Raw genomic sequence first — 26,084 nt, forward strand, 5'->3', positions numbered from 1 at the left:
CTGTCCTGGAACTCACTCTTTAGACCAGGCTGGCCTCGAACTCAGAAATCCACCTGCCTCTGCCTCCCAAGTGCTGGGACTAAAGGCGGGCGCTACCACTGCCTAGCAAATCAAAACTCTTGAAGCTTATAATTAACCACTCAGATTTACATATCAATAAATTCCCAGTTCACAAGATGCTCACACAATAATTTCAGAGCACCTGACCACCTAGATTAGACAAGTTATCACAATTATTCTCTCCTTTATGATATTTGTAGTTATTTGTGGATGGTTTAAAGCCATGCAGAATCTGGATCATCTTCCTCTTGCTTCATCTTTCTTCCTTCTCCCTTCCTGTCTCCTCTGTCTCTGTCTCTGCACTCTTTGTTCTGCCTCCCCTTTCCCTGTCCAATCACAGGCTTCTTGTTGTATTAATATTTAAAGTGATTTGACAGGGAAAATTCTGCTACATATCATCCTTTCTGTTCAAATAAAAAAAAACCATTTTCTTTCAAATATAAATTGATCACAACTATTACCATTTTGTAATTTATAAGGTACAAGATAGACCTAACACCTAACACCTAGTCCATCATTTTTGTCAATAAGATAGAACACTGTCATCTATCCTCACTTGAAGGACTTATAATTCTACACCTGACTTATGATTGTATACTATCTGAAAGCCATCCTCTCAAATCTGTTCTCTCAATGTTAAATAGTCTGCATTGGTTATGAAACTATAAGTAGTTTTTCAGCCCCATCAGAAATCCAAGAATGACCAACATTTCTGAAAATACAGGGAGCCTAACACAGCTGCCAGATCTGAGACAAGTTGTAGAGACAGCTGCCTACCCATACAGCGCCAGTAAGTCAGGAAGTTGGAGCATCAGTGATTCACGTGGAAAGACTTAGCCCACTGTGAGCCCACCCTGGGCAGGTAGTCCTGAGTTGTATAAAATGCAGGCTGAGCAGGCCATGGAAGGCAAGCAGCAAGCAGTGTCCCTCCATGGCTTTGTTTCCATGTTCCTGCATTGAGATCCTGTCCTGAATTTCATTGGTAATGCACTGTAATGTGGAAGTGGAAGTCAAATACACTCTTCCCTTCTTCCCAAGTCGCTTTAAGCAAAGCAGGGTTTACACATCTTTTTGCTTTTGAAAATACTTAAATAGCTTAAGACAAAGCCAAGTGCCTTCAGAATCCATGAGAAAGGTCCAATTTTCTGTAGCCGAAGTTACAGGCAGTTGTGAGCTGCACAAAGTATTTGCTGGGAATTGAAGCCAGGTCCTTTGCACACTGAATAGATGTGCCATCTCTCCAGCCCTGCTACTGGCCTTGAATTCAAGAGATCTGCCTGCCTCTTCTAGGATTAAGGCCTGTGCCACCATCACCTTGCTATAAATTTTTTTTTTTTAAAGAACACTTATTTATACTTATTATGGTCAGGCCCAGTTAAAGGCAATTTACAAGCCAGGTTGTGGTGGTACACAATTTTAATCCTAATACTTGGGAGGCAGAGGCAGGAGGAGCTCTGAGTTCAAGGCCAGCCTGTTCTATAGAGTGAGTTCCAGGACAGCCAGGGCTACACTGAGAAACTTTGTGTTGTCCAGTTTCTCCCCCACGCAACCCCCAGAAAAAGTGGTTTACAAATGAAAGCCCACATAATACAATAGATCTACAGTTTGCTCTCCTTCTTTCTCAATTTTGTTTTTTGTTTTGTTTTTTTTTTCCCAAGAATCTTACTCTAACCTAGACTGGCTAGAACTCACTTTAAAGCCTAAACTGGCCTTGAACTCATGGCAGGCTTACTACTTCAGCCTCCTGCTGATCCATCACATCTGACTTACTCTTGTTTTGATCGATATGAGATAGACTGTCCAATACTGACTGCAGGGCCTTCATGTGGCTGAGTAAAATCCAAACCCTCTTTTCTTCCTTGCATCCAGGAGGAAGGCAATGTTTAGACAAGCTGTGATCTAGAGGAGTCCTGGGCTTGTCTGTCCTCTGCCTGCTTCTCACCATCTCTCCACACTTTTCCTCGGGTCAGTGATGGTTCCTAAGAAGAGGACAATGTCTATCTTTTCTCCAATGCCCCCTCTCAGGATACAACTAATATGGCTTCACAGAGCAGGCTCTCAGTCAAGTTGGTCCTCTTTGTTCTTATAAACACACTTGGTAAACTTCCAGTAGAAAGGCCTTCTCTGGGCTGGTGAGATGGCTCAACAGGGTAAGAGCACCGATTTCTCATGAGTTCAAATCCCAGCAACTACATGGTGGCTCACAACCACCTGTAATGAGATCTGTCTTCTGGAGTGTCTGAAGACAGCTACAGTGTACTTACTTATAATAAATTAATAATAAACCTTTTTTTTTTAAAAAAAAAAAAAGAAATGTCATCTCCTCAGACCCATCCTAACCTAATAATTACAAAACGAATCAGCTGATCTCTGCGATCCCAGTCCCTGGTATTGGAATTACAGTTGGTTGTTTGCCCACACGCGGATACTAGGAGAACTGAACCTGTTCTCTCTCCAGCCCCCTTGGATTTCCTTTTGTCCTTGAACTGAGAAAAAGTGTACATGGTTTTAAATGCTATCAGTCATTTCCTGTAACCAAGGAAGCATTTTGTAGTTCCACAGACTTTAAAGATCAGAAGGTCTGACTCTGAATTGCCTCGTACTCATCCACCTTCTTAGTCTAGCCGATCACTGCTTTCATAAGATCCAATCCATCTCCCCTCCACCTCTGCCTAGCTCCGGGATTCGAGATGTACTCGGGGTCATGCACAGGCTAAGCGATCGCCCTATCATTAAACTACATTCCTCAGATTTCTTTACAAGATGATGATGGGGGGGGAAAACCAGGACGACTGTAATTCCAGAACGCACAGGGCTAAGGCAAATAGGACCATGGATTCGAGATCAGCTGAGATGCAGAGAGGCCAAATTAAAATAAAAGCGGGGGTGGGGGAGTGGCGGGATTGTGGGTTTTGAAGCCACTTAAGTTGTATACATTTGCGTTAGTGTTGAACCAGACTCGGGCCATAGGGTCCAAGCTAAAGCTCATCTTCTTTCAGGTTAAACGTCACAATCTATAAACCTTGTTAAGGTCTGAAGAGCAGCAAAGCCGAGGCATTACTAAGTGGAAAAAAAAAAAAAACGAGACTGATCCGTGTGCGGACGGGAGAGAACGTGGAGGACCAGAGCGACCTTGCGTTTGACTCGGTTGACGGGCCAGGGCGAGCGAAAGAAAGCATGCCCTCCCCAGTGAAAGTGGGGCCCAACCGAGGGGGCCGGTCGGAAGGCTTTCGGTTCCCATACCCGGAGACTCCAGGCCTTGACTACAGTTCCGCTCTCTAGCGCAGGGCCCTGGCACCGCCCAGAGCGGGAGGCCGGGTCGTACCATTCTGCCTCGGGAGGGGTGAAGGTCTGTAGGAGCCTAGTCCCGAGGGGCGGGTGAGCGTGGATTCCCACGGAGAGGGAGCGCGTCCGAGTGTCCCCGTGGGCAGCGATTTGGTCCTCCGTCTGCCTTCCTGGGTTCTCGGTGTCCTCGGGAAGGGGTGGGAACCCGGGGAGCGGTGCCCCCCACCCCCCGCGCGCCGTCGACCTTGGTACGGCCGCGCGTCGCGTCGGCGGCAGGCGTACTTAAGGCGGGCGCGGGAGGCGGGGCGGCTCAGTCCTCGCGGCGTCCCCTCGCAGTCGCCTGGAACTCTGTTGCTTGGCGGCCGGTGCGCGCGTGCGCGGACATGGCTTCAAACGGTACGTGGGGGGAGCGCGAGGCGGCGATGGCGCGTCTCCGGCAGGCCTCGTCGCCTTGCCGCAAGGCTTTTGGTTTCTTTTCCTACGGCGGGCCTCGGGTGGCGGGCGAGTGTGGGCTCCCGCACCTCTGGCGGGAAGCGGCGGGAGGAGGAGGAGAGGGGAGGGCGGCGTCGCCATTTTGTTTGGCTCCTCTGGCGCCTTGGGCGCGGAGGCTGCGGGCTTTCTCGCCTGGGCCCGTTCGCTCGGGCCGAGCGTCGGGAGGGACGCTGCCTGGCGACGTGGAGTGAGGGGTGAGGACCGCGCTGGGTCTCTTCGGCCTCGCCCCACCCCCTCCCGCTCGCCCCGGCCTCGCTTTGTCGCAGTGCTGCATCCGGGCACTCGGGGCGCGCACGCGCTCCCCTGGCCCCTCCCCCTTCCCGCCGCGCTCCTCCCCGCACCCCCCCTCGCGCCCGCCTGGAGTTGGTATTGGGTTTTTTTGTCGCGAGACCCTCGGCGGAAGACTTCTGGGTCCGGTGTTGGCCTCGCCCAGCTCGCTGGGTCCCTTGGGAAGGGGCGGGGCCTCCCTCTTCCCGCCTCCGAGCCTGAGCGGAAACTCTGGGCTGGCCCGCGTGTCCGTGGGATGGGGGAGAACCGCAGGCAGGGGGATGGCTAAGGGATTTAAGGAGCCCCCTCTCCGGCCTGAATTTCCCACTTCTGAAATTTAGTTTCCCTGAGGCGGGAAGGAAATCCACGGAGTCGCCTTCCGAGGCCACACCCTCTCGCTGTCAGGCTTTTGCCTAGTGCGGGGGCAGAACTTAGGTCTCCTGCACGGTCTCCCGCACCGAGCTGCTGAGCTAAAGTACTCTGCTTTGGGTGCGCACGCTAGGCGGGAACTCAATTACTTGGAGCCACAGGTCGGGAGCCTGGAGAGGCCTGTGCCATTGGGGGTTAAAGAGCTTTGCTGTCTTGATTGCTCGGCTTTGTACTAAAACGTCGCTTTTGCCTTAATATCTCCAAGGTTGGTTACAAGGTGAATGAGTTTATAAAGGCATTTGTGTTGGAGGGTCACATTCTTCTGGCCGCTTCCTTGGACTTGAACTCAGCTGTGTGATAGCTCGGACTGTCAAAGTTAAATCTTGACGCCTGGTGATAGATACCTTTCCTGTAGCGCTCCTGTGAAGATACAAGATGTGATGGTGGTGTGTTGTAGGCCTTGGAAAGTCTGAGCCAAGAGGATTTTTAAAGTTCGGGGATGATCTGTATTTTGAGTTTTTTTTTTTTTTTAACTTTTTTTTTCTTTTTAAATTTTTTGGTGTTTCAACACAGGGTTTCTCTATGTAGCCCTGGCTGTCCTGGAATTCACTCTGTAGACCAGGCTGAAAAAAAACTCAGAAATCCGCCAGCCTCTACCTTTTAAGTGCTGGGATTAAAGGTGTGCGCCACCACTGCTTGGCTCCAAGACTTGGAGTCTAGAAGTTTGTGCTTTCTTTGGTTTTTGTAATAAAACTAAAGCTAGTTTCATTTTGTGTTACAACTGGTGTCTCATGAGGAATTAACTTAGGCCTGTTTTTGCAATGACGTTTTTTGTGGATTTATTTCATCTGGAGTTCCTTGTACAGAAGTTGAATTTAGTTCTTTTCCATTCTTAATTAAAATTAAGACCTTTTTCTCTCCCATCTTTTACAGACTATACCCAACAAGCAACTCAAAGGTGAGTACTGTTTCTGGTCTGGAGCTAGTAGACAGGAAGGGTGGTTAGTCTAACTTGAGTGTTAATGTATTTCTGTGTGCTTTATTCTTATTCTTTGTGTTGAAGATCACTGGTCTGCTCTTTTTTCTAGCTACGGGGCCTATCCTACCCAGCCTGGGCAGGGCTACTCCCAACAGAGCAATCAGCCTTATGGCCAGCAGAGTTACAGTGGTTATGGCCAATCAGCTGACACTTCAGGATATGGCCAGAGCAGCTATGGTTCTTCTTATGGACAGACCCAAAACAGTGAGTCTTAGTAGAGCACATCTTCATTTCTTTCTGAATGTTAACCTTTCTTAAACCTGAACAACTGTCAGGCAGTGGTGGCACATCCCTTTAATCCCAGCACTTGGGTGGCAGAGGCAGGCAGATTTCTGAGTTCAAGGCCAGCCTGGTCTACAGAGTGAGTTCCAGGACAGCCAGGGATACACAGAGAAACCTTGTCTTGAAAAAACATCCTAAACATCCAGTTTAGGATGATGGATAGGAAGGAAATGGTCTGCTTGGAAATTCTTGAAGTTGGACTACCTGTGATCCACAGAGGTGATGCCATTTTTACCTCACAAGAGCAAAACATCTTCTGTCCATATCAGCACATTAAAAATGTAGTTAGGGCTAGGAGTGGTGGTGCACACCTTTAATTCCAGCACTCTGGAAGACAGAGGCTAGTGGATCTCTTTGCATCTGTGTTGGAGACCAACCTGCTCTACAGATGGAGTTTCAGGACAGCCAAGGGGGCTACACGGAGAAACCCTGTCTTGAAAAACAAAAACAGATTAAAAGGCAGTTTGTAGGGATCTTTTGTGGCACAGGTGCCTAGATTTAGGGTAGATAGACTGGAATTGAACCTTTATTAAACAGTGATGTGGAATGATGCTATAATCTCAGCACCTGGGATGTGGAGGTAGGAGAGTCAAGGTCTTGTTCACTGAGGACTGGTTCTCAACCTTCCACTAGATTGAATTAGCTCTAACAGTTCATGCTGTGTGACCCCAACTATAAAGTTATTTTTATTGCTACTTTATATACTATTAATGGTATCAGATATGTTCAAAGAAAGGTCTCACCAGACAGGTTGAGAACCACTGATTTAGAAGTGGATGCAGCTTGAATTCTGTGAGACCTTATCATAAAGGATTGGGTAGGTGGGTACAGAGATGACTTAGCAGCTGAGACTGGCCATATATTTGAGGATGTCTTTGAACCTTCTGGTTTTCCTGCCTCTGAATATTGGGAGTAAAAGCATGTATCACAATAGTTGGTTTATAATGGTGTTGAAGACCAAATGTATGCTATATATATGCTAAGTAAACAGTCAGCTGGGCTATATCTCTAGCTCACCCCCCTTTTGCTTGAGATAGCTTCCTGATTTTGAGGATCAGCATGACACACTGGGCTAGGTGTTTCAAGGTTAACAATTTTTTAAAAACTAGATAAACATGATTTTTCTAATTTACTTTGTTACATGTGGGGTCAGAGGACAATTGTGTAGGGTCAGTTGAGCCTACCTATTAACTATTAAACTCAAGTTGTCAAGACTTTAACAGCAAGTCATTAAGATTTTCCAGACTGGCCTTAAATTATGATCTTTCTCCCTTCTCCTGGTAGCTGCCCTCTTGTCAGTAACCTGCTAGTAAAAATCTAAGATGCCTCCCCCCACCCCAAGTATGGGTGAATACCAGGAAGTGTCCCCTCTGCTCCCCCAAGCTAATTCTTGCCCTGTCCCCCTTTCTCATTATGTAGCTCTGTTTGATCTGAACCGGATATGTAGGCCAGTTTGGCCTTAACACTGAACAGAGATCTGCTTCTGCCTCCCAAATGTGGGGATTAAAGATGAGCACTACATACCTGCTCTTTTTTTTTAATTGCACTTACAGCTTCTTTCTTTGTAGCAGGCTATGGAACTCAGTCAGCTCCCCAGGGATATGGTTCCACTGGAGGCTATGGCAGCAGCCAAAGTTCCCAATCTTCTTATGGGCAGCAGTCCTCCTACCCTGGCTATGGCCAACAGCCCGCACCTAGCAGCACCTCAGGAAGGTAAGGTGGTATAGGAGAGGGGAAAGGCCAGAAAGAGTTGGTGAGCTTCTGGGTCTCTGATGGGTAATGAAAGGGAATGGACTAAAAGTAAAGCAAGCGTTTGGGCATTTTGAAATCATAATTCTGATTTTCTTTGTTCTCCATTTAGTTATGGCGGCAGTTCTCAGAGCAGCAGCTATGGGCAGCCCCAGAGTGGAGGCTATGGTCAACAGTCTGGCTATGGTGGACAGCAACAAAGCTACGGACAGCAACAAAGTTCCTATAACCCACCTCAGGGTTATGGACAGCAGAACCAGTACAATAGCAGCAGTGGAGGTGGTGGAGGGGGTGGTGGAGGTGAGAAAGTAGCTTTAGTCCTGTCTCCTTATTCTCTAGATTTGCCCATATCCTGAAATTGTGGCTTTCTTGTTTACTAGGTTTCTAATCTTTACTGTCCTGTCAATGGTACCATTGACCTGTGATACTTTGTATTCCTGCACTTTTGTTGCTGAAAACTGAAAAAAGAAATTTGTGTATGCTAAGCATACATGACTACTAAGTACCTCTCCCCCATTTAAAAAACATTCTTTTTTTTTTCTTACAGGCAACTATGGCCAAGATCAGTCCTCTATGAGTGGTGGCGGTGGCGGTGGTGGTTATGGCAATCAGGACCAGAGTGGTGGCGGCGGTGGTGGCTACGGGGGAGGCCAGCAGGATCGTGGGGGCCGTGGCAGGGGCGGTGGAGGTGGTTACAACCGAAGCAGTGGTGGCTATGAACCCAGAGGCCGTGGAGGTGGCCGTGGAGGCAGAGGCGGCATGGGGTAGGTGTCTCATGAGCCAGGGAGTACCTTCAGTGGGGAATGTTGCATGGATTTCCCTTGAAGTCAATCCCTAGTGCATGGTTAGTATGTTCTCTGAGCATTATGGAAAGGCTTCAGTTTGTGACCAATAGTGTTTCTTTGTATATTCATTCCTATTATGTTTTTGTGAGAACTTGGGAGCCAAAATCTCATTTATAGCTCTGAGTAGAGATTTGGGTATTGGTGCACTTATTTCCTAAGAAAAAGAATATATGGATTGAAGTCATTGTTATCTCAGGCAAGAAACTTGGGAGTAAAGACTTGTTTGCAAGGGAAACCTATCCTGGGAAATAATAGGGAAACTTGTTCTGCGTATTCCCATGTGTCTTCCAAGGGAGTTGGTAATGGTTAACTTGACCTCAGCTTCTAGGAATTGGCTATTTACTCATCCATATTCTGTAGTTACTTGAATCATGAGCCTGATTTGCACTAATTTGACTATGATTTTGTGTGTGACTTGGTTCCATTATGGGGTCTTCTGACTGAAGTGTGCAGACTTTGAGGGTAAAACACACTTTACAGTGGTGTTCTGCTTTCTCATTCCACTGTTTACCTTTTCTTGGTCAGACATCAAATCATCAGCTTGCCCAGCCAATCTCTTTAGATTTGATGTTACAACAGTTGTCAGATCTGTTGGTGACTTTGAAGGGACCTTACTTTTTCCCTTGAAAAGGGGGAAATGTCAGTGGTATTTCTTTTTTTGAAGAAAGTAGGTTTTTTGAGTTTGTACATGGTAAGTATTCAGAGGTGGGTGGGGGCAGTCTCAAAACCATGCAAAACTATGAAAAACTCTTGTTGTGTGCGTGTGTTTAATGCAAAACTTTAAAAAGAAAAACAACTGTTATGTGACTGTTAACTTGCTCTGCATTTTATGTGCCACAGGTATGAAAGGTGACATTGCAAAATACTCCGCTCTTCTCACAGTGTAGAAGGGGTGACCCCGGGGGTGAAGGGTGATTTAAAAACAGCTCAGTAGTTAGGATAGGGCTTAGCTGACTTTGTCTTGCTCTAAGGGGAAATTGCCTTTGGTTATGACTTTTTATGGAATGGGGTTGGGTCTGCTTGCTGCTTTCAAAGCAAAAACCACAAAACAAACAAAACAACAATGAAAAAACACGTGTTCAGGGCTATCCCAGGGCCTGGTGTGAAATGTCTTCTGGGAAATTTGGGGTAGATCTTTTAAACCAACTGCTGGGTTGTCCACCACTTGCTACAAGAGGAAAAAAAACCATCTACGTCAGAAGAACAACCAAGGAAAATGAGCTTTTTTTTTTCCAGAGGATATAGATACAACTTTTTAAAAGTAAATCCATAACTGTGTCTGAGAAATTGCACACGTGTGTGTGATAAGCTCAAAGGTCAGACAAGGGTGGTCAGGAAGGGGTATATTTTAGTAGCCACTTGAATCTTTTTCCCAAAACACCAACCCATGTTTGGGGAATATTAAAACAAACCCCATAAAAAAAAACCATTTTGTAGCCGTTGGAAGCTTCATGTCCTTTCTTCTAACTTGTCTTCTCCAGCGGAAGTGACCGTGGTGGCTTCAATAAATTTGGTGGTAAGTGAACAGAGTTTACAAAATTCCCAACTCCCAGCAATGCTTTGTCTGATTGTTCATTTGCAGATGTCTTAGCGTGTTAAGTGTCAAAGGTTTCTAAAGTGTCTGTAGCCACCTCCAGAAGGGGTGGGGTAGAATGCCTCCTGCCAAATGTGTTCTAACCTGGAGGCTGGCAGGGATAAGCTCTTGGCAGTCTGTTATGTTACTAAATTGGTTTTACCCAAGTTAATAGAAATATTTATTTAGTAGGCCTCTTGGTGGGTGTTGCCACATCTAGCACTTAGTGACCACACCATCATGAGCAACTGGGGAATGTTCTGGAACATGTGGTACCAACTTGGCTTTAGGATCCTTTTGATCAGTGTGTCCAAGGTGTGTGTGTGTGTGTGTGTGTGTGTGTATGTATGTGTATGTATACACAACCTCCCAAATGTTTTAATTTAGGGAGAGGGACATGAAATAGTGCCCTGCCCTGAGGATGGTAATTGTTGGTGTATATAGATTTATATTAAATAGTGATGTCAATGCAATTCTACATATGTACTCAATGAATACATAGGAACTAGATCTGGGAAGGAAGGTGTGGACTACTTCAAGAAAGATCTTGAGTGTTGCTCATGGGAAATAACCAGGTTTTAAACAGCACAAACTTGAATTCATGGAAAAAAAATGGCAAATTTGAGAAGTCTCCTAGTAAGCTGGAACTTTTCTGGTTACTTTAACAAAATGGTTTCTTGATTTGTCTAAACACTTAAAGCCAAAGGCTTGGGTTCATGACTTAGGTGTCATTGTGTACAGGTACAATATTTTTATATGGTGAATTTAGATAAACATTGGTTAAAGATGGTGTCTGGAAAAAAACATAGGCTGTATTATGAAAACATTTCTGGTCTGTTCCCTGGGACATGCTTTTAAAATACAATAGCTACTATGTATGAGTCTTATTTTCATGTTGCTTTGGGGAAACAACATGGTTAAGAATGGTTTTCAAGATGAAATTAAAAATTGTTCTACAAGGGTTGTCTTTGGTGTAAAAGTTTGGAGAAACTGGATGGATGCACATCACATTGCTGGTGTTGAGCTTATGTTTCTCTTGTGAGAGAACAGGGCCAAGTTATATATGAGTTGGTTGGTTAATTTAAATGCCCCTACCCCCATCTGTGCTGAGGACATTTCCTAGCCCTAGTTGGGGGAAAACAGCATTTTCTTGAAGTGTGGCATTATCTATGGGGACTCAAAAGTAACAGATCTTAAGAAAGAGGCCCTTGTCTCAGTGAGATCCCGTCTAGAATTTTCTCCACTGGGAAGGCCTCAGGATAGGGTTTGGAGAGAGGCTGGAAGCAATTACCTAATACATTCCAAGAATTTGAATTTGATGTTGATTTGTTGCCTTCTCTGTCCTTTCCTATTAGCTAATGGCTCCTTCTCCTTGTTTTTGTTTTCTTTTTTTTTCATGTAACTAAGGTCCTCGGGATCAAGGATCTCGTCATGATTCTGGTAAGCCCATGGTTTTTATACAGTACTCACTTTTGGATTTTCTTTGAAACAAAGAAATATTGCAAAAGTGGAGAGATGGGAGGGGGCTATATTATAAATACAAGAAAACACTGGATCTTGGAAGTTTAGAATGAGTCTGGTATTTATCATTTCTAGTAAGTCAAGGGCCTTGCTCGAGAGCTGGTGGTATTTTAAGGTCCATAAATAGCTAACCCAGACATGATGCTTTACACCTTTATTCCTAGCAAGATGATCTCTTGAGTTCAGATCTAGACCAGCCTGCTCTACAGACCTAGTTCCTGGGCAGCCTGGGCTATACAGAGAAACTCAGTTTTAAAAACCAAAACAAAGAAATGCACATTTAAACTGTTGAATAACATTAGGTGGATAAAAAGACCAGACTGCAAGATGTGTAAGGGAACCATTTTAATGTTTCTTGATGGCATTTGAATGCGAAATTGGTCTCATTTTTTTTTTTTTTTTTTAAAGTCATCTACTTAATTATTTTGAGGCAGGATCTCTGCATAGCCCTGGCTGTCCCAGAACTATGTAGACCAGGCTGTTTTAGAATTCAGAAATCCCAGGCTGGAGAGTGGTTAAGAGATTGCTTTTCCAAAGGAGTTCAATTCCCAGCAACCACATGGTGGCTCACAACATCTCTAATGTGATCTGATGCTCTCTTCTGGTGTGTCTGAAGACAGCAGACAGTGTACTCACATATAAAATTAATCTTAAAAAAATTTAGAGAGATCCACTTGCCTTAAAGGATTGTTCTACCACACCCTGGCATGAAAAGTTTTTTTTTTTTTTTTTTTTTTTTTAAACTAAGTAGTCTAGAAATGAAAGGTTGGAAACTGGTTTCTGTATTGGGTGTTGATATTTCAAGGACAGTAATGAGAGTAAATGTAAAATTTTTGAAGGAGGTAGATAATATTTAGAATTAAGATGGATTGTTTTGGATGATTATCTAATAAGATACTGTGTAACTGGTAGGAATCTTGAGCACTTTTCTTGAAAGGCTTAATATCAATTACTTTCTCGTATACCTGACTAATGTTTGTCTTTCCTGTGTTCTTCAAATCTTTGATCTGTTGTTGAACAAACAGAACAGGATAATTCGGACAACAATACTATCTTCGTTCAAGGCCTAGGCGAGAATGTTACAATTGAATCTGTGGCTGATTACTTCAAGCAGATTGGAATTATTAAGGTACTTGTTAAACAGTAGGTACACCCTCTTGACTGTTACAGGCTCAGACTTCCTGTCATTAGAAACAAGTCTTGGCAATTCTCGATGTAGAAACAATCGTGCTGGCATTTTTTTTTTTTTTTTAGGACAATCTTTTTTTCAAAAATAAACTTTTTATTCCCAGCAAAGACAGGTGTTCTTTGATCTATGTTCATGGCTAGCCTGGCCTATGTGAGGTCCAGAACAGCTAGGTTTTTGTAGAGACTATGTCTCAAAAAATAAAATTCAGTGGAATGTTGGGATTTTAAATGCATGTCTCTTACATCTAGCAAAACCAATGGTTGTTGCTACCTTTATTTAGCAACATTTAGTTGTTGCTTTTTAAGAAGAAACTGCAAAAAGATCTATCTGATGAAGAACTTGCTCTAAGACAGTGTAAACCATGGCTAAGTTTAAGTTACATGACAGGAAGAATAATTGGGAAGAGGTGAGTCAAAGTTTGGAATAAATCTTAGGGGAAAGATGGAGGTTTAGTTCTGCATTTGTAAATAGAACTAACTTTAGATCAAGTGCGTTTACTTTGAACTTGTCCAGATTAAAACAGTATAACAAAAACAACTACATGACATTGCTATTTAGGTATTATTGTACATACTGTGAAGTTTTGGTACCTTGCTGGAGATTGAGCCTTGTGAATTGTGGCTGAGAAAGTACTGTATCCATTGCGTATGGAGTGACTAAGGGAGTACAGTAAATTGTATGTAGGCTATATACAAGTACTAGGCCAAGACCTGCATGTATCATCTAAAAATTGATAATTTTTTTTTGTTGTTCAGACAAACAAGAAAACTGGACAGCCTATGATTAATTTGTATACAGACAGGGAAACTGGCAAGTTGAAGGGTGAGGCAACAGTCTCATTTGATGACCCACCTTCTGCTAAAGCAGCTATCGACTGGTTTGATGGTATGTATCAAAAAGATAGAGGATGGATGGTTGGGCTAGGGAAGCAGTTTCCATTTTGGTATTTCAAGTCTTGTGGCACCTAGTTTTTTTTTTTTATTGTGTATGGAAAGACGTTTGATGTTCAATGACTTGCAGGTTCAGTTGTTTTACATTTGGTCAGGCTTGTCATTGAGCACCCTTATCTGCTGAGCCATCTTGTAGGCCTTGGCACTTTATCTGTAGTTTCAGTGTGGTCTTATTTTTGTTCGTGTCTCATTAGTTTATAAATCTTTCCAAGAAGACAGTCTTAGATCTTAAAAGTGTTGGATCTGGGGGCTGTGGTTAAGAGCACTGATTGCTCTTCCAAAGGTCCTGAGTTCAAATCCCAGCAACCACATGGTGGCTCACAACCATCCATAATGAGATCTGACGTCCTCTTCTGGTGTTTCTGGTCTGAAACAGCTACAGTGTAGTTACATGTAATAAATAAATCTTAAAACAAACAAAAGTATTGGATCTGCAGGTCTCAGCATTTATTGTGTACATGGGTGGACATGTACATGCATGCATGGCATAAGTACAGAGGTCAGTGAACAAACCATCTGGGGTAAATTTCTTTTACTATGTGGGCTCATGAGATTGAATATGGGTCATCAGGCTTGGTGGTGGACACTCACCAAGTTACCTTGCTTTTTTGTATGGTTGCTGGAGTTCTAAACCAGACCCTTACATATACTGTGTACAGCCTCCCCCAACCCTGTCTTTTTGAGACAGGGTTTTTCTGTGTAGCCTTGGCTGGTCTCAAACTAGAGATCTGCCTCTTGAGTGCTAGGATTGAAGGCATGTGCCACCACTGACCAGCTCCAAAACCTTTATAGCTACTTTTAAAAATATATTCTTTCTTTTAAAAGTTAGAGTGAAGCTGGGCATGGGAATGTGTACCTTTAATCCCAGCCCTTGGGAGGCAGAGACAGATGGACCTCTGAATTTGAGGTCAGCTAGAGCTAGATAGTGAAACTCTGTTCCAAACAAATAGTAAGTTTCCATAAAAGGTTTTCATACATACTTCACTTTGATTAAATCACCCACTGTTGTTTCTTTAGGTAAAGAATTCTCTGGGAATCCTATTAAAGTTTCATTTGCTACCCGCCGAGCTGACTTTAATCGGGGTGGTGGGAATGGTCGTGGAGGCCGAGGGCGAGGAGGTGAGTCTTTCACTTTTTTCTGGTTTAAAAGGTTATGGAACACAATGCAGAAGATGATGAAAGTAAGTTTTATGGAAGAGGTAGGCTAACCAAATTAAGGAAATGGTTAATGATTGCATCTGTACTAGGACCCATGGGCCGTGGAGGCTATGGAGGAGGTGGCAGCGGTGGCGGTGGCCGTGGAGGATTCCCCAGTGGAGGTGGTGGTGGTGGAGGACAGCAACGAGCTGGGGACTGGAAGTGTCCTAATCCGTGAGTTTTTTAAACTACTGAGTGTTGGGTCTCATTGTCAATGGGGAAGGTTGAGTTTATCTAGGGAAGGTTAGTTTTCAGTCTTTGGACATACTATCTTTCCAAGTGCATACGTAGAACTTTAGGAAGTACAGAACCCTATTTGTCTTTTTTCCCTTCAGTTTTTTTTTTTTTTTTTTTTAAAGACCATTTCTCGTTGTGGTCTTGGCATTCCTGGACCTTACCATAAAGACCCAGACGGCCTCAAAGTTAAAAGATGCACCTGCCTCTGCCTCCCAAGTGCTGGGATTAAAGGCCTGTGGCTTTTAGTTACTTTCCCATTGCTGTGATGAGACTATCATGGATGGCTAAGGCAACTTATAAAGAGAGAGATAGTATTTAACTCCGTGACCATAGTGGTGGGGAGAATGGAGCCCAGCAGGCAGGAACAGCATGGGGTAGTAGCTGAGAACTCATCTTTAAGACAGTAACTGAGGAGAGAGAACTGGGCATTTGAAGAAAGCCACCTTAGCCCCCACCTCCTTATCCTTACCACCTGGGAACTCAAGTGTTCAAATATGGGCCTAAGCCTCCATTGTCATTCAAACCGCACACAAATACTAGACCTATAACTGAGATTTGAAGTGGGTAGATAGTGCAGGCAGCGTGGATATGCTGGACAGAAAGGAGATGGGTGATCGTGTGTAGATAACAATGGAGTGAGACTTGATTTCAAACATGAATTACTGAAACTTTGTGTTGAAAGCTGAGTTGTGGCAAATGGAAACTGGAAAGGTTGAAAGGTGGTGGTTTAAGTTTAATAATATTTTTGTTTTGGCTCTTGGGAGAAACCAGTTCTTGAAGTCTTGTGAATTCAATTGTACCTCTTAAAAATTAATTACCTTTCATTTCTTTAGTACCTGCGAGAACATGAACTTCTCCTGGAGAAATGAATGCAACCAGTGTAAGGCACCTAAGCCAGATGGCCCAGGAGGGGGACCAGGAGGCTCTCATATGGGTAAGAAGGGAGCAGAGCTGGAATTGAGGTCCAGAAAGAGCCCCACACTTGAGATTTGTAAGGGTCTATGGGAGGGAAGGTACAAGAATTGAGGATGATACATGACCTTCTTTGTTCTAGGGGGAAACTATGGAGATGATCGACGAGGCAGAGGAGGATATGACCGGGGCGGCTACCGAGGCCGAGGCGGGGACCGTGGGGGCTTCAGAGGGGGCCGGGGTGGTGGAGACAGAGGCGGTTTTGGCCCTGGCAAGATGGACTCCAGGTGAGTAAGTCAAAACAAAAGTCAAGAAAATTGGTCAGAGATTATGAGGAAATCAGGTCTCCATGGGAAAGGACAGTTTGGCTGGTTCCATTTTTGGGAAGGGAGAGGAAGAATTCAGAACCCAGTCTTGAGGCTGTTTTGCTTTAAAGTCATTTGTTGGGTTGCAGAGACAAGTAGGGTATTTTTCTTTTTTATAAATTTATTTATTTTATGTATGAGTACACACTAGCTGTACAGATAGTTGTGAGCCTTCATCAGGTTGTTGGGAATTAAATTTTAGGAACTCTGCTTGCTTCAGTCAACCCTACTCGCTCAGGCCCCAAGAATTTATTATAAATAAGTACACTGTAGCTATCTTCAGACACACCAGAAGAGGGTGCCAGATCTCATTACAGGTGGTTGTGAGCCACCATGTGGTTGCTGGGATTCGAACTCAGTACCTTCAGAAGAGCTCTCAGTGCTCTTAACCCACTGAGCCATCTCACCAGCCTGACAAGTAGGATATCTGAAGGGTGTGAGTGGGTAATTTAGTAACTCTTAATCTAACAGATAACTTTATCTTTCAGGGGCGAGCACAGACAGGATCGCAGGGAGAGGCCATATTAATTAGCCTGGCTCCTGAAGTTCTGGAACTCTTCCTGTACCCAGTGTTACCCCTGTTATTTTGTAAACTTAAAATTCAGGATCGCTCATGGATATTTTTTTGGGGGGGAGTGGGGTGGTGTGTGTGTATGTGTGTGTGTGTGTATGTGTGTGTGTGTATGTCAGACTACCCTAATTGTAACCATATCTCTGGTTCCCATTAAAAACCATCATTTTAGTTAAATTCTGGTTCCCCCAGTTTACTTTCTGAAGAATGGGTTCATGTTATTAATGTGGGGCATGCTATCTCCCAGAAATTGTCTTACACAGCAAGAATTGGAATAATTTGTTCTTACCTAGCAGGAAGTAAGATAAAGTAATCTTGATGCAGGAGAGAAAAGACAATTTGTCTTGTGTGGTTTCTAAGAAAGTAATAAATAATTGCTATTTTCTCAGGAAAAGGACCATATACATACAGTGGTCTAAATGGATCACTTTTACATCTTGCCTAAATCCAGCTGTGTCTGTAGGTCATTTGAAAATTGATGCTTTGAACTCCATCGTGTTTCAGCTAGGATTATAGAATTACAGAAAATTAATACAGCCCTTAAAATTGCCTCCTGGGTACTGGGATTAAAGGTGTATGCCATTCCTGGCTACAATTCTTATAAGGGAAGTTGAGCGATAGAGGGGAACTGGTGAAGTTAGTGAGTGGTGATGCCTTTTCGCTTATGATGTTTAATAACAACCCATATTTAGCAACCACTAGTTGAATATTCAAATTAGTATGTAGAACTGAAAACTACCCATGAATGGCATATATTGGTAATCCACTGGGGAGGCAGCACTTCCAGCTTGATTGAGCTACATACCCTGTAATACTCTGCCCAGTTGGGCATTGTTACGGATTTCTATATTCCTGGTACTTGGGTGTAGAAGTAGGAGGATCAGAAGTTCAAGGCCAACATGGACTGCAATTATCTTCCCCGCCCCCACCTCACAGGCAACTTGCCCCAAATAGATAAGCATCATGTCTCAGAATATAGCATAAACAGTAAGTTGAAACTTGATGTTATTTTTTGTTTTGTTTTCAAGGCAGGGTTTCTCTGTGTAACTCTGGCTGTCCTGGAACTCTGTAGACCAGGGTGGCCTTGAACTCGGAAGTCTGCCTGCCTCTGCCTCCCAAGTGCTGGGATTAAAGGCTAAAGGCGTGCTCCACCACTGCCCAACTGCTGTTATTTTTGTATCATGCCTTCTTTCTTTCTTTCCTCCTTTCTTTCTCTCTTTCTTTGTTTCTTCGTTTGTTTCTTTCTTTCTGTCTGGGTTTTTCTTTGTAAACCAGCCTGGCCTTAAACAGATCTGTGCTTCTGTGTCCATAGTGTTGGGATTAAAGGTGTATACCACCAACCCCCTGTAACATGCTTTAAAAGATGTCTTACTTTTCTCTGATTAAAGATGATGTGTATCATCACATCCAACCAGTTACATGGTTCTTGAGCATGAACTTGCTTTTTATAAGTGACATTGTCAAAGTACAGTCACAGTTAAAACTGCCTAGGGCAGTTTTGTGTTTTGGTTGTACTAGACCACAGTGTTTCATGATGTTGGACAAGAGCTGCCCATTGATTCCTACCTCTACTGAAGGGTTTTTTTTTTTAAGATTTATATGAGTACACTGTAGCTGTCTTCAGATACACCAGAAGAGGGCATCAGATTCCTTTTTATAGATGGTTCTGAGCCACCATGTGGTTGTTGGAAATTGAACTCAAGACCCCACTCAGCCATCTCTCCAGTCCTCCACTGAAGGTTTTTGTTTTTTTGTTTTTTGATAGTCTCGCCATTTATCATTTTCATGCCTGTTATAGGAGTCCTTGAAAATTTAGGAATCTGGGGACTTGGAGAGATGGCTGAGCAGTTAGAGCAACTGGCTGGTATTCCAGAGGTCCTGAGTTCAATTTCCAGCAACCACATGGGTGATTCTCAGTCATCTATGGGATCTGATGTCCTCTTCTGGCATGGAGGTGTACACACAGAGCACGTAGTTTAAAAGTACGAATTCCAGGGGCATGATGGTGAAACACCTTTATTCCCAGCACTTGGAAGGCAGAGGCAGGCAGATCTCAGTTCAGTGTCAGCCTGGCTAGTTGAAGGGCAGCTATGGCTATACAGAAAAAGCTTATCTAAAAGAAACCAAAAATAAATTGTTACCAGTTTTCCCAATGCTGGGAATATAGACAGCTCCATGTCAGCCAGATTTGTACACAATTTCTACGTTTGTATAGGTGATAGCTGAAGCATAACTTACAGATATTGAGACCTGTAGCTGTTAAGTGGTTTCTTGCTGAGTTGTGTCCCTCTTTCCCCCAACTACTATCCTAAGTCATAAGTTCAAGTTTGTGCTGAAATGTAGTCCCCCTAGACTGGATTTCCTTGTGTAACCCTGGCTATCCTGGAACTCACTCTGTAGACCAGGCTGGCCTCGAACTCAGAAATCCACCTGCCTCTCTGCCTCCCAAGTGCTGGGATTAAAGGCATGCGCCACCACCACCCGCACAACAAGCTTTAAAGGTTGAATGTTCTAAATGCTCTTTGGGCAGTATTTTGCTGTACTTGGTACACGTGGAAATTCTTATCCCTGGATAAGAACTCTTAAAGCATCTGCTAATTTGATATGCTGTTTATCTGATGTGTTAACTTGGTTTGAGAAGCACTCTTTCATGTACTCTAGGGTGCTAATATATTATACTGTTTCTCTAATATAGCTAGAGGGAATGAAGATTAAAGCTTTTTCTGTTTCTAGTTTTCAAAAATTCATTTATGTGTGTAGTAAACAATACAAACACATGCTAGGTGTGGGTATGTGCAGAAACTAGAAGATTGTGGGATCCCTTGGAGGTAGTTATTATAGGCAGTTGTTGATCACATGTGGGTGCTGAGAATTAAACTCAGGTCCTGTAGGACCAGTATATGCTTGCTTGTTTTTTGTTTTTTGTTTTTGTTTTTTTTTTTTGGAGACTGGGTCTATAGTCCTGGCTGTCATGAAATTTGTTTATCATGTGCTGTTTACCTTGGAGACATCCTTTCCTGCCCCAAAGTTGAAGTGTTTTTATTACCAGTTAACTAGTGCCCAATGTTTGGTACTGGTTAGGTTTAGTAATAGTAATGTGAGTAGATGAAATAAGTGGGTGAAGACAGTTGGTCTTGGTGCCAGGTTACCATTGGTGACAAAGTTGTGACATCCAGTATTTTGTATTTAGCTTCATTCTTGTAATAATAGCTAGGCAAGTAATAACTTTTCATGTATCTCTTAACTGATTATAGATTTAGTTCTTTGAGTTTTTTTCTCCAGTCTTGTGGATTGAATCTAGAGAATCATTTATGCACATACATGTCATATATATATATAATCTATATATACATATGTAAAAATGGATATGGTTTGTACATCTAATCCTAGGACTGGGGCAGTATCAGGTGGATGGATCACTGAGTTTAAAACCAGCCTGGTTGTAGGCCAGCCAGGTCTATATAGTGAGGCACTGTGTTCTGTCTGTTTATCTGCTTTGTGTATGCTGGTGCACCTGTGCAATTGGTTATGTGTGGAAATGAGAGGAAATGTATGTTATTTCAGTTGATCTTGTGGGTACTAGGAGTTGAAATGACATCAGGTTTGATAGCAAGAACCCTTAGTTGTCTTTACCTGGCCCATTTGTAAAAACATGTGCTTTTGATAAACAGCTGTGCTCATTTTCCCCTATGCAAAGTGGCATATGAGAACTACAGAAGGTTATAATTTACTTAAGTATGGTTGCGCATGACCTCCTTCATATAACTTAAGCAAAGCCTCAGTACTTTGCCCAGATTGGTCTTAAAAATCCCATGCTCAGCCGGGTGTGGTGGCGCACGCCTTTAATCCCCAGCACTTGGGAGGCAGAAGCAGGCAGATTTCTGAGTTCGAGGCCAGCCTGGTCTACAGAGTGAGCTCCAGGACAGCCAGGGCTATACAGAGAAACCCTGTCTCGAAAAACCAAAAAAAAAAAAAAAAAAAAAAAAAAAAAAAAAAAAAAAAAAAAAAAAAAAAAAAAAAAAAAAAAAGAAAAGAAAAAAAGAAAAAAATCACATGCTCAAAGCAACTGTTTGCCAACAGTTTATGTTGGAGTACCGGGTAGTTATAAATTAGGGACAACTTGGGGAGTTTGTGGATGGGACAAGGTGTTTTGCTTTCAGTTCTCAGTGCCTCTCAGTGTCTTTCCCCTTCCCTTTATATACAAATTCTGTGTTTTGGCATATAGTTTAGTGGGTTGAATTACCAAGAGTTCCAAGGGTTAGGATCTTAGGTCTGGTATTCTTGATACTTATATTGACATGTTTATCTTCAGAAAGGTCCAGGTCCTTGTAGCTCAATTGGGTGGAAAAAACGGTCTTAACTAGCTCTGGCTGCCCTGGAACTCACTATATAGACAGGTCTGACCTCAAATTCAGAGAGCTGCCTGCTTCTGCCTCTTGAGTGCTGGGGTTAAAGCTGTGCACAACCACTACCACCACCACCTGGCTGTTTGTTTTTATGTCTTCTAGTCACCCACTTAAATGTGATATTTTATTTAAATTATTTTTGAAAAGACAGGCTCTCTGTATGTAGCCCTGGCTATCCTACAACTCAGAATTTAGACTAGGCTGGTCTTGAACTCTGAGTCTGCCTCCAAAGTGCTGGAACTAAAGATGTGCTCCATCATCATCCCCATGAGATATATATATTTTCATGTGTATGAGTATAATTTTGTGTTATGTATTTATGTGTGCCATGTGCATCCCTGGCTATATATGATGGTGTGAAGAGGGCACCAGATTGGTAGACTAAGAGTTACAGATGGTTGTGAGTCACCATGTGGGTTCTGAGAATTGAATTTAAGTTCTCTAGAAGAGCAACAAGTGCTTTAACTGTTGAGCAATCTCTCCAGCACTGATTCTGATGCTGTGTTTCTTGTTATTTCTTTTTAATGTGGGTGCTGGGAATTGAACCTGGGTGCTTCGGTCAACCCTGCAGATTTATTTATTATTATAAATAAGTGTACATAAGTACACTAGCTGACTTCAGATGTACCAGAAGAGGGCATTAGATCTCATCACATTGTTGTGAGCCACTCTGGTTGCTGGGATTTGTTTTGTTTTGTTTTGTTTTGTTTTTGTTTTTTGTTTTTCGAGATAGGGTTTCTCTGTGTAGCCCTGGCTGTCCTGGAACTCACTCTGTAGACCAGGTTGGCCTTGAACTCAGAAATCCGCCTGCCTCTGCTTCCCCAAGTGCTGGGATTAAAGGCGTGCGCCACCACCGCCCAGCTGGTTGCTGGGATTTGAACTCAGGACATTAGGAATAGTAGTCAGTGCTCTTACCCACTGAGCCATCTTGTCAGCCCTCTGCTTTTTTTTCCCTTCAAGACAAGGGTCTTAGCCCAGGCTGTCCTTGAACTTACTAGGTTCTGGGAATGACCTGGAGAACCAGTGATTAGAGCTGTTGAGGAAGACACTTTTCTGACCTCTATACAATGATGTGCATAATGAATATTTGTATACCAGCAGGTAATTTGCAAATTACCTGCTGGGGATAGTGTTTCATATCATCACAGCACATCCTATAAACTCAAACTTATTCTCAAACTTAGAATTGTTGGTGTTTTAGTTCACAAAGCTTTGTGAGTACTGCAAAAAGTTAGGTATTTGACATTTTGTATATTCCATTTTCTTTGGTATATGCCCAGAAGTGATACTGCTATGATACTTGCATTTATTGAGTTTTTGGAGACAAGGTGTGATGGCAGATGCCCATATCTTGGTATTCAGAAGCCAAAGCAGGAGGACAAGTTTCAGGCCTTTGTGGTGTTAGCCTAAAGAGAATAGAATAGCCGGGCAGCCTAAAGAGAATAGAATAGCCAGGCGGTGGTGGCACGCGCCTTTAATCCCAGCACTCGGGAGACAGAGGCAGGCGGATTTCTGAGTTCGAGGCCAGCCTGGTCTACAGAAAAAAAAAAAAAAGAATAACTGCCAAGAGCATGACAGGCGTTTTTGTTTATGGTGGCTTTGGGAAATAATTGAACTAGAGTTATTAGACCCCACTGAGATGAGAGGGCATCTGGTAGCCTTTATACTTCCACTAATATGTAGTGTTCTCATAACTCTTGGCAATAGATTTAGTCTTTTGGTATATTGTGTGTGCTGGGGAGGAGGAAGGCTTTTTTGCTTGAGAGTGCTATAGTGGGAAACCAAGCTGGACATCCTTAAAAAGCAACTTTTTTTTTTTTTTGGTTTTTCGAGACAGGGTTTCTCTGTGTAGCCCTGGCTGTCCTGGAACTCACTGTAGACCAGGCTGGCCTCAAACTCAGAAATCCACCTGCCTTTGCCTCCCAAGTGCTGGGATTAAAGGCGTTCTGCCACCATTGCCTCGTGGTTGGTATAAGCTTTTGATTAGATTTTCTCAGTTTTAGTAGGTCAATAGTCAATATTGTTTACTGTGGCTGTTTTAGTTATTTCTCTATTGCTGTGACAAACACCATGACCAGTGCAACTTACTGTATTTAATTGGGTTTACAAAAGTTAGAGACTATGGTGGTAAAACAAAGGTAATCAGGGACAGCAGAGCTTACATCTCAAGATTGCCACCAAGAAGCAGAAAGCACACAAGGACCCCCCCTCCAGTGATACAGCCTCCTCCAATAAGACTGCAACTCCTAAACAATTTTACCAACTTTTTTATTTAAACCATTAGTTTACAAATAAAAGGAAATTCTCACTTTTGTGGGAAAGACTGAATTTGTGTCAGTTGAGGTGGTCTGAATAATCTTTTCTAAATTTAATACGCAGATTATCTGTTAGTAAAACAAGTAATTTAATAACCCAAACCTAGAATAATTAGGACCAGAGGTGCTGCAAATTTCAGGTATTTTTAAGTTTTGGAGCACTCATATTTGGTGTATAAAAATGTGCATTCACTTGATACATACCTTAGCTTGTAGGTAATTTCATGTATTCATAGTGTGTTTGGATTTTTTTGTGTGTGTGTGTTTGGTTGTGACCTGCCAATTTGAAGTGAGGAGTTGTCAAAACTTTTTGAAGTAGAGTCTTATGCATGTCTAGCACAGGATGGCCTTGAAATATTGATCTGCCAGTTGATTACTAGGACTATGTAGGCATGTACCTACTAACTGGAAGTTGCCGTTTGGAAAAAACTAAAAACAACAGATTGGAAATAAGGTTCATTTATCCCAGGCTGACCTCCATCTGTAGCTGAGGATGACCTTGAGCACTGCCTTCAGATTCCTGTCCTGACTTTCTCATGATGGCATTTGTAAGTCAGATAAACCACTGGATCATGATGTTTATCACAGATAATGGAACTCAACTAGGATACCAGTTAACACAGAAAAGAGGCATTGGATTTTTCAGAGATGACCCAGGCATACATTTTCTGCCTGACCTTTTCCCCCTATGACTTGGTTATTTGTTTTTTCAAGACAGGGTTTTTCTGTGTAGCCCTGGCTGTCCTGGAACTCACTCTGTAGACCAGGGTGGCCTTCGAACTCAGAAATCTACCTGCTTCTGCCTCCCAAGTGCTGGGATTAAAGGCATGCGCCATCACTGCCCTGACTTTCCCTATGACTTATCCTTACTATTTTTATTTATGTGTATACATTGTGTCTGGGGATGTGTGCATGTATGTATGGTTCTGGAGTTTGAGTTACAGGTGGTTTTGAGCTGCTTGATAAGGGTTCTGGGGATCAAACTCCCTATCCTACTTCTCACTGTGAGGTCTTTTTGTCAACATATCTCTGTTTTCCCTTTTTTAGATTTATATATTTTGTGAGCTATGGGTGTTTGTCTTCATGGATATTTGTGTGTGTATCATGTGTGTCTATGAATGGTTGTGAGCCAATATGTGGATGCTGGGAGTAGAATCTGGATTTTTCCTTTAGAAGGACAGCAAGTGCTCATAATTGCTGAGCTGTTTCTCCAATCCCATGGTTAAGACTGCCTCTTATTCTGAAGTTCAGGCTGTCCTGCAATTGTAGACCAGGCCTCTGCCTCCTGATTGCTGGGATAATGGTATAAGGACATATGGCACTATAGGCCTACTCTATATATGGGTTTTTATAACTAGCATAAGCCTAGCTTGGGCTGGCTTTTATTGTTCAGAATTTAAGCTTGAATAGAAGATTTGAGAAGTCAAATTTGTCTTGCATGACACCCACCTACAGACCTAGGACTTGAGTGGGAGACATCAGAAAATCACAAGTGATGCAGTGAGTCCTCACAAAACCATGTGCCTGGCAGCATGGTGGCACACAACTTAAATCTTAGCACTCAGGCAGAGGTAGGTGGGGCTTTCAGTTTGAGGCCAGCCTGGTCTATATAATAGATCATCTCAAGATGCCCCCCACCCTACCACCAAGAAAAAGGGCAAAAAATTTTTTTTTTTCTTTTGTAACTTTTAAATTTGTCAGGAGATTGGAGCATCATTAAGAGATTGGGATGATCTATAATGTTGGAAGTTTCTGAGTGACTCCAGTGGAGCTTGGGACTGCTGGTAACACGTATCGCTTCTGTCAGTTTGTTAAGTGCCTAGAACAGCTGCTTATGACTTTGGGCAGGACTGATGATATGAACAGTGGTCATTCTTGCATGTATTGTTTTCTGTAGCTGGTTTTCTGTTGTGGGTTCCTTTTCCCACCCTTTATCCCAACCCCACCACCCCTGGTTTTACCCTCTACCACTAGATAAAGAGGGGAAAGCTATTAGCAAAATCCCTGAGTTGAACTTTTTTCTTTGACAATGATTAACAACAAACTGCAGGCCCCCCTCCCCTTTGAACAGCCACGACTCTCAGGGGGCCCCAGCATTTATGTACCCTCTGGAAAGTTCCCAGAATTCCAAACCTCACACAATTACAGAAATTATCTACAGCTGGCAAAACCATGCTTCTGCTAGAGCTCAAGGTAAATCATGTGATCAGGTGCTTCAAATAGTTGAAAGCAGTCCAACATCCCTGGGGTTAAAATGACAGTACATTCTTAAAATATTTTTTTTTTTAAGATTTATTTATTTTATGTGTATGAGTACACTGTAGTTGTACAGATGGCCATGAGCCATCACGTGGCTGCTGGGAATTGAACTCAGGACGGCCTGCCCGCTCTGTAATTCACTCTAGCTGTCTTCAGACCCACCAGAAGAGGGCGTCAGATCTCATTACAGGTGGTTGTGAG

At 43.1% G+C, this 26,084-nt stretch overlaps 1 protein-coding gene across 2 annotated transcripts; it reads left to right on the top strand.

Annotated features, from left to right (window-relative positions):
- Window positions 1-3,630: 3,630 nt before the first annotated feature.
- On the top strand, window positions 3,631-17,237 carry Fus (FUS RNA binding protein). Of its 2 annotated transcripts, none has more exons than XM_031388454.1 (15): window positions 3,631-3,741; window positions 5,407-5,431; window positions 5,562-5,716; window positions 7,363-7,507; window positions 7,656-7,843; window positions 8,091-8,307; window positions 9,870-9,904; window positions 11,369-11,401; window positions 12,508-12,611; window positions 13,427-13,556; window positions 14,639-14,740; window positions 14,869-14,992; window positions 15,889-15,989; window positions 16,110-16,254; window positions 16,821-17,237. In XM_031388454.1, exons 1-15 carry the CDS (start codon window positions 3,729-3,731, stop codon window positions 16,858-16,860), a joined length of 1,557 nt encoding a protein of 518 aa, XP_031244314.1. In that variant the 5' UTR covers window positions 3,631-3,728; the 3' UTR covers window positions 16,861-17,237. The 2 variants fall into 2 exon arrangements, with proteins under 2 accessions (XP_031244314.1, XP_031244315.1); XM_031388455.1 differs by having other exon boundaries at window positions 7,366-7,507.
- The last annotated feature ends 8,847 nt before the right edge of the window (window positions 17,238-26,084 follow it).

This window comes from Mastomys coucha, unplaced genomic scaffold (assembly GCF_008632895.1).
Source record: "Mastomys coucha isolate ucsf_1 unplaced genomic scaffold, UCSF_Mcou_1 pScaffold21, whole genome shotgun sequence".
In the NCBI taxonomy this organism is placed as follows: Eukaryota; Metazoa; Chordata; class Mammalia; order Rodentia; family Muridae; genus Mastomys; species Mastomys coucha.

Coding starts and splice junctions, on each gene's coding strand:
- Fus (XM_031388454.1), top strand. Junction 8,308..9,869: donor GGAGGCAGAGGCGGCATGGG/GTAGGTGTCTCA, acceptor TGTCTTCTCCAG/CGGAAGTGACCGTGGTGGCT. Junction 13,557..14,638: donor AGCTATCGACTGGTTTGATG/GTATGTATCAAA, acceptor TTGTTTCTTTAG/GTAAAGAATTCTCTGGGAAT.